At 46.7% G+C, this 8,498-nt stretch overlaps 1 protein-coding gene across 3 annotated transcripts in view; it reads right to left on the bottom strand.

Annotated features, from left to right (window-relative positions):
• Nucleotides 1-2,639: 2,639 nt before the first annotated feature.
• Nucleotides 2,640-8,498, bottom strand: part of TRIP11 (thyroid hormone receptor interactor 11) — a 69,640-nt gene continuing 63,781 nt past the window's right edge. For 2 of the 3 annotated variants that reach the window (XM_075531697.1, XM_075531696.1), the window contains 4 exons: nt 7,522-7,636; nt 6,983-7,099; nt 5,848-5,992; nt 2,640-3,136 (listed from right to left, as the gene is read on the bottom strand). In XM_075531697.1, the coding sequence (XP_075387812.1) occupies nt 2,916-3,136; nt 5,848-5,992; nt 6,983-7,099; nt 7,522-7,636 (598 nt within the window). In that variant the 3' untranslated portion in view covers nt 2,640-2,915. The remainder of the gene's footprint in view (nt 3,137-5,847; nt 5,993-6,982; nt 7,100-7,521; nt 7,637-8,498) is intronic. The other variant, XR_012779734.1, reaches the window with a different exon arrangement.

The following is an 8,498-nucleotide window of genomic DNA, read 5'->3' as shown; positions in this document are numbered from 1 at the left end:
GGGAGCTCTTAGAGACTAGCTGCAATGCTCCACCAACTGCTGCTGTAAACAACACGTGCACATCATCTCTCCCCACCCCCCTCCGAGAAACAGCCGGCAGCTGTTGGCTAAAAAAAAAGAAAAGAAGAAAAAGGAAATTTTATTGCAGATAAAGACATTGCCAATTTACACGGATCGTTTTTATTTGGAGTATTTTTTTCTTCCTTGCGGTGCTCCTGAGAAATTCAGAAACGCACGGATGTGCTATTCAACACAAACACAAACTCACATTACGGTCTGTGCCTACGTTCTCCATTATCCAGCTTTCCCTAAAAATCAACAAAACCACTTATCAACTTTAATAAGGTAAAGACTGACAGGTGATCGCAAATGTCGGAACATTAAACGTACCATTATCTTTTCCATAGGAATATGTGGAAATAAATACTGTCTACACTTACTTGATATTTACAAAAGAGAGCCTCTTGGGTGATGGGAAGGCCTTCTAGAGACGTGGACCTGGGACAGTCACCGGCTGTGAAACGCGAGTCCGGGTGCTTGGGAGAGCTCTTGCTGCCGGTCATTCGCAGCATGCTCCTGCCCTGGGGACAGCTGCTTCGGGCTTTTCTTCGCCCACCGAGTTGGGAAGTATTTTGGTGAGTCTCTTCTGACCATGACAAGGTTAAGGTACCCTGGGAGCCTCACTGGGAGGATGGCGGTTTAAGGGGCAGGGAAGCCACCCCCTTCCCCTGCTTTCACTGTTCACGTTGCCCTTCTCTTTCTAACCAACGATGCAGGGACTGAAACGCAAAACCGCCACGTGACACAGGGTCAGACTGACGTCCAAAGCCCAGACTGGAGGAGCGCTCTACTCTGGCAGGGAGGTGGCAAACCCCAGGAATGTTGCGAAATCCAATGAGGCAGAACGCAACCACACGCTTAGTAGGTGCAGCAAGAAGCAAGCAGCACCGTCCCTGTAGTGACTGGGCTGGAGCAGATGGAGCGGGGATGCTAGCCATCCCCTCCGGCTGCCAGCAGAATTAGCGGCCGGCCACATCACTGCAGGGCTCCTGAGAAGATTCCTTAAGCAGATGGCTCGTCTCTGGCTCAACTCAGCTTCAAAAAAGCCGATGAGTTATGTCTGGTTGAAATCTACACACACTCAGTGTGCCTAGCAGTCAGTGGGGGACATGAAGTCCAGCAGCTGTATGCCAAGGCCACGGAGCATGGAGACTGCAGCCCTGGAGGGCCATCCGACCACAACAGTGTTCAAGTGTCTGTGGAAACCATGGGGCAAGGAGCCACAGGGCATCATGGGTAGGGCCTGTCATAAAAGTCATTTAAACTATGATGCTATGCTACTTAAAATCCCCACCACACATCTCCCTTTCACATGACAGTAGAGAACAGGCTTCTATGGCTGTCATTTTTCCCAAACCAGGAACAGGTGTTTCCACGGCTTCGGAGAGAACAGAAGGTGTGACATGGAGCATCTTGGCAAAGAGCCGGTCACCCCCAGAGGGCTCCTCTTCCGGACAGTGGAGACGGGGAGAACCCACGGGAGGCAGCTTTGGCAGTTCTATTGCAGAACTGGAAATGGGAGCTTCCTGTCCAGGGGAGGACCATCAAGAACAGCACTGTCTGTAAGTCACTTAAGGAGACAGGTGGGATTTGGGGGCAGTATGTCTCAGTGACGTACTATCTCAGGACACCGAGGGCAACCGATAGGCATATAATTAAAGCCTTCCCATCTGCCAGACACAGTATAAAAAACACAGAATTCCTCGGGACACAATTCACATCTAACCAAACTCTGTCCTGGCCAGCCCCAGGCTTCTCTTTACACATGTGGATTCAAGTCGCTCGCACCTTTCCTCGCTACACAGAATACTGCTCCTAGACACACTGCAGCGTCTGCAGGTCCCAGCAAACGTCTCTTCAAACACACAACTCAGCAACTAACACAGACACGAACGCTTGGATACACTGAAGTTGCAAGTCCGGACTTTTCTAAAATGAAAACAACACTTTCCTTTCCGTAGGTGCCAAGCACCTGGTGTTGGGGTTTCTGGACACCCTCAGGAGCCAGACTCAACACGGGACAGTTCATACTCCCGGGAGGCGGCACGTGTTCATGGGAGGCAGCTGTTCACCCTAGTTCCTCCCACTGCCTGACACGGTGTGCTCACCGGCCCTCAGACTCGACCTGGACCACCCACGGTGGAATGGAAGCAGCCTCTCTCAAAAGGTCTTATTCTTCATGGCTCCATCTTTGCAGGAGCCTCTGAAATGATGACATTAGAGAGATGATCAGGGAGGGCGGGTCCAAGTCTTGGTGGGAGCCGCCCTGCAGCTTGTCGTGAGAATCTGCACATGTTCAAATTGTACAGAACCGAGGATGAAAGTCCCCCCCCCCATCCCCTCCCCCCCCCCTCCCGCTCCTCCATCTCTGACCTCCCAGGAATAACGTCATCTTGCCCTGGCTACACCAAACTCTGCCAAGGTGACTAATGTATGCTCCGGAAAAACTCTCTACGCGAGGCAAAGAGGTCACTAGAAGTCGGTTTGTTTTTTTGTTTTTCTTTCTTCAAAAAAGCTAAAACCAAATGTGTCTGGCTTAGAGGGGCTGATAAAATCCTAAGAGGAAATAAAACAGTTGATTTATAGCTACTCCCATTTTTGTCTCTCTTTTTATTATTTCTTTTGTAAATCAGATATGTCTAGCTTAAATGAGGGTCAAATTAGAGGGAGGGGGAGCAGACTCCTGCATGTGTCATTTCTTAAAAGCAGGAGGAGTCTTTTTATTAACCGTCGAGGGCCGTGCAATGACAGACAAAGACATGACTTTTCTCCAAAGGCCACTTTGTGATAAAGTACATACACATAGTGTTCATGGTTCCTTTAAAGTGCTTGGTTGTCTCTGATGGGAGGATCAGCTATTGCTTTAAAAGGTCTTTCAATACAACGCCAGCGCTGTTGTCCGGGGACACTGGCAAGGGTGTGAAAGTGGGCAGGACATCTGAGATGGGCTTCAAAAGAAGATGCCCCGGCCCCCCGGGTCCGAGTCCAGTAGGGTTAACCAGAGGCACAGCTGCAGAGCGCGGAGCGATGAAGGGACTCGTGTCAGCTCTTCTGCTGGCTCTGGCTCCCGCTGGGTCTAGAGGAGGAAGACACACAGTTTAGTCTCCCCTCGGCTGGCTCACTGATGGTCATTCACACACCGGGTGGCCCAGATGACCAAGGGGCTCCATTCCCACATCTGTCTGTACGCTGAAGTAGCTGGAACAGCTAGGGACAGTTCATCTCTAACGTCTGTCCCGGTAGAGAGTGTGCCTTTCCAAGCAGAAAACATGACAGCAACGCTTCCAGACCCACAAACCCACCTTCAACACAGCAGCACAGCGGTAACAATGATCCTAACGCTTCATACGTGTCACAGAGCAAAGCCTGCGTGCTATTACAAAACACTGGGTGCACCTTAACATGTTAATGGACTAGGCCTTGCGCGTGTGTGTGTGTGTGTGTGTGTGTGTGTGAGAGAGAGAGAGAGAGAGAGAGAGAGAAAGAAAATATCAATCTACCACCACTGCCAACTCCTCGCTGGCAATCAGAATCTGACATGCGGCTTCTTGGAGGGGGAGGAGGGCCGAGGGAGTCTTTAAATGTTCAAAATGAGTGAATTAAGTCTAAACGACTAAACAATTCGTATTATTAAACACTGTTTGAAGTCCACCCTTTGAAACTCAAAACATTTTCTGATTAAAAACAATGTTCTAAAAAAACAAACAAACCCAACAATGTTCCACATGGTACTTCCGGCAGCCAAGGCCGCGGACATTAAGTCTGATTCACATGCTGGTGGGTGTTTTGGCTCCTGCAAACAGGCTCATTGAAAAGAGGAAGATAAGAGAGAATCGTGAGAAGAAGGAATGAAAAAAATAAGAGGGGAGAAGAGTATTCGCACGCAGATGTGATACTTTGACACATAAATGCCACTGTTCCGTAATCCTGTGCTGGTCGTGTATCAATGATACAAACACAAACAGACACAGCAGATCCCTCGACCGTCACAACAGGTTTTCAGGGTGAGGTCTGTGGTGCCGGGCCAGCTCGCTAACTGGACGTGGAGAGGTGGGAAAGGGTCATAATGGCTAAGAGAAAATGGACACCCACGTTACAGTGAGAACAACTAGAATAAATATCTCATTAAAACAACAACGGGTGCTTTGCACTGCCTGGTCCTTTGGGGAAAATGAGACAACCATCTCGATCCGCCCGTTTCTGGGTCGTGAAGCTGGCATGGTTCACTGGTGCGGGAGCAGCACTCTGTGGAGTGGGAGCCATCCCAGGGCGGTGCAAACGGCTAAGTGTTCCTGGCCTTGCCCAGAGGGTGGCTGTCTGAGTGTGCCCAGGCGTCAAAGGAAGTGCTGTGACAAGCTCATCAAATCAATCTCACAGGAAGCCCTAGGTTCCAAACTCTAGTGAACACTGACCCATATCCCACACCTGCAGATCCCAGATAAAAGATAAGCCCATACAGAGCACACTAAGATTTTGTCTCTATCAATTCAAGTTGGGCACTAGCTTGAGAGAGAGAGAGAGAGAGAGAGAGAGAGAGAGAGAGAGAGAGAGAGAGAGAGAGAGAGAGAGAGAGAGAGAGAGAGAGAGAGACCCCTATCAACAGCTGAATGGACAGATTCAAAGGGACAGAGAGGGGAGGCTGGCAGGACACGGGGAGCTAGCACTGAGTCCAAGGAAGGAGAAGACGTGCGCTGGAATTGATGGTGATGAAGGCTGCACAACTCTCATGAATGTGATGAACTAGTGCAATGCATGATGCATGACGTGTCGTCTGTGAAACTGCTCACAATAAACAAGGGAGGCGAAATAGAGACTGAGACCCTGCCATGGTGAATCCTAGCACACAGTCCGAAACCTGGTGAGCCAAGGAAAATGCATTTTCAGTAAACTCTTTACACTTCTTAGACAAAGTTATAACTTTTCACTAAATTCAACAATAAATCATTTACCTAAACAAGTACTCCTTACCTAACCTTCTCTTCAAGAACATTTCCGGGTAATACAAATTGTTGTCTAAATAACTAAGGAAGTCTTCACAACTTCAAAATATATATATTTTCACTTCTTTGCTCCAACTGAAAATCTGGACATGTGGTGGAGACCTGACAGCGTAGAATGTAAACCTTCACAGCTCACTTGTCAATAGGCCAGCCTAGATTCAGATCTGAAACTCTCAGAACAAAAGAAAACCAGTCTACGGTCCAATGGATTCTAATTCAACTGCAGCTCCAGAAATGTTACCAACAACCCGTGAGAGAGAAGACGTGCCCACAAGTCACCCACCACCAGCCGTGCTCCCAGGCAGACCCTGCAACATCCGAGAGTGCTTCCTGACGCTCTCACTGAAGAGGGCCACTCACTCCGCTGCTCTCGCGATTACGGTGAGCATGCCAAGGGTTAGTTACTGAGTGGAACACATATTTCACAGGGGACATAAACAAACCCCTCTTTAACCACACACTACACTTCTAACCCTGACTAGAAATAAGCATGGATTTGAGAAATTTACCATCACTTTCAGAAGAATAATTCTTCAAAATGAATGTGCTGAGAAAGAAGTGTTGTCCTGATATAAAAAGGGAAAATAGTTCACATTGCTTAAATTAACCTAATCCAATTAAATAATTAAATTGCAGGAAGAATACATGAAGCCAATGTTGGATGCCTTTGTGAGATTGGGGGGGGGGCATCACGCGTTTTCGAACAACTCTGTAAATGTGGTTAATAGCACTGTGAAACAAATTACTCAGCTTTTTAAATCACGGAAAAATAAATATCTGGCTTTACCTTTAAAATTTTCTGGTTCATTTGTAGCTAGTTTTCGCCTTCCTGGTGAATCTAGAGGTTTCATATCATGAACAGAAAGCTTTGGTGGTGGAATAGATGGATGAGATTCTGTTTCTAGAAATTTAACAAAAAGTTCTGAAAAAGACTAACAAACAAACAAACATAAGCTGAGAACTGCTTACATTTAGACTCAATAATTAATTACATTCACAGCAACTAAGAAAAGGCACCCATTTCTCTAATTAAATCTTAAAAATCTAATGCCATTTAAATCTTTGTATTTCAGATAAGATTTGTGAACCATTAAAATGGTTATGTTTTAGCTATATGGGTATCAATGATAAATTATTTAAAATTTTGTCGATATTGTTTGATGACAACACTCATTGCAAACCTTGTAATCACGTTAACCAACTGACAAACTTTGCATTTCTTGCCACCCATGACGCTTACAACAGTGAAGCTGAGAAACCATTTCAACCTCTTTACACAGACTTCAAGATTTGCAGAGAAGCAAGTACTGGTGACATTTGCTAAAGCCCCCATCAGCAGACGTGGCAAAAGGCCATGAGGAATACTACCGGGCGGATTAAAGCAACATAATAGAGACTGATCTTTTCACGAGAGCTGTGTGTGGTCCAAATGAAACAGCTCTGGGTCTCCTCCTCAACTAACTGGTTCTGGGCGGGTTCCCTTTCCTCAGTTTCTTCTTTATTAATCAAAAAGGAACATGGCTCAACAACAGGCCGCAAAGACTTACGGCCACGGAACTGCGCGGCACATGGGAAGCCTGCGGCCATGGCAGAGGCCTGGTTACCTCCTGGGGTGCAGGGGCTTGTGGCAAAGGTCTGTCATCTTTCCATTCTGTGTGCCAGCAAACTTTCTGAAGCCCCGTCATATATTCCCCACGATTTAAATATATGTACAATAAAAAGAAAATTAACCCTGAGATTATTCTTTCCAATGCAAACTAGCTTCTTATGTCTCTGTAGCTCCGTTTCCCTAAGCCCCTGAATCAAAGGGCTGTATACAAGGAACAACCTACAGCGGACCTTCTGCACACGCGCCCCCTGCCCACCCGCCCTCGCCCGCCCGCCCCCTGCCCACCCGCCCGTGGTGGCAGAGCAGTCCTTACGCTGTTCAACAGAGACTGCTGGTGGGGTCTCAGAGGCGTGTTGGGAACACTTTTTGATCCTCCTCCAAGCCACCCGGTCATCCACCTGGTTACACCGCCTTGACCTTCATCAAGCAACTGAAAGATTATTTTAAAACAGAAAGAAGTTATAAGTATTGGGGAGGGGGGCGGGGGGAGAGAAACATCCACTTTTACACAGTTTCAGATACAACAAACCGTTCTTTTCAACTCTAGTTCAGAGTGGCTACATTCTGCGGAACGGACAGAGGCTAGGAAGACAGAATGCTTTCCCAGCCACATCCAATAAGAGCTTTTGGGATTATCCTGTATCAAAATGTAACTATATTTTGATATGAAAGGATGAGCTACAAGAGATGTAAGTAAATTTGTGAATGGAACAAAGCTGCCTCTTTGCTACAGTATGAAATGACTCCCTTCCCACATCACCGACGACATCATCGTCATTAAAAGGGCCCAGTACACAAGGGGCGGGAACAATGGGGCGTGGAGACTGCGACTGGCGTCCGACCCTGAGTTACCTGCTCCATCTCCTCCCTTTTGATTCCCAAGATGCTTCCCATCAAGCGTAATACTTCCTGACGCTTATTTTTCGGAGTGTGAAAATGTCCAATGAAGAGGTTTCTCATCAGAACTCTGAAAATGAAGGCAGACACAACTCAAGCGAACACAAGTGACCCCAACATTGACTGTGCACAAACAAGACGCACTATGTGAGATGGCTAAGAGTACTTTGGACAGCTTAGGAAGTTGTCGTCTAAAAACACATTGCTTCAACCGAATCATCACCTGTGGGCTGGGCCTCAGCAGGCACCTCCAGGCCTGCCTGGGCTCCTGCTCCCCACCGCCCCGGACCCCATTGTGAATGGTGCTGCTGGTTCCTGCCCTGTATTATGATGCGTAGATGCTCCCATTCTCATTTATTAAAAATTAATTTGCTGGTAAGACTCATTTTTAAACACTAAATGATTATGCACACACATGTACACACAACTAGGATTTAGACCCAAAACATTTGAGCAAGATGATATGTTTTATGTTCACATGAGGACAGTGACAGGAGTTTTCACAAAATAAATAAGAATAAATTTTATTATCTTCTTAAGTATTTATTTCATAGCATTTTTAACATTTGTATGAAATAATTTGTGGTAAACGTTAATGTATCCAGATGCTCACCAAAGAAACATGCCTGTACATAACTGAAATTGGATTTTATTGCTGATCAGAATCTCCCCCCCCCCATTTATAATCAGTTTGGACGTCTAGATGCTGGGGAAGTTCTATGACTTGAGTCTGTAACATGTCATAACTGAACCCAGTTCCCAAATCTATGTTGCTAAGACTTTCTGATTTTCCTGTTTCCCCTCCCCAGTCAATCTCGACTCCCCTTAAGGACTGTGGGCGCTGAGAACGCTAGAGTTCAGTCTAAAGAAGGTGTTACAATTACATCCACATGAGACCGATGGTACAAGCCTCTGGAAGCAATGAAAAGTTG

The sequence above is a fragment of the Tenrec ecaudatus genome, chromosome 14 (genome assembly GCF_050624435.1).
Source record: "Tenrec ecaudatus isolate mTenEca1 chromosome 14, mTenEca1.hap1, whole genome shotgun sequence".
Lineage (NCBI taxonomy): Eukaryota > Metazoa > Chordata > Mammalia > Afrosoricida > Tenrecidae > Tenrec > Tenrec ecaudatus.
This window is presented reverse-complemented; position numbering and strand designations above follow the sequence as displayed.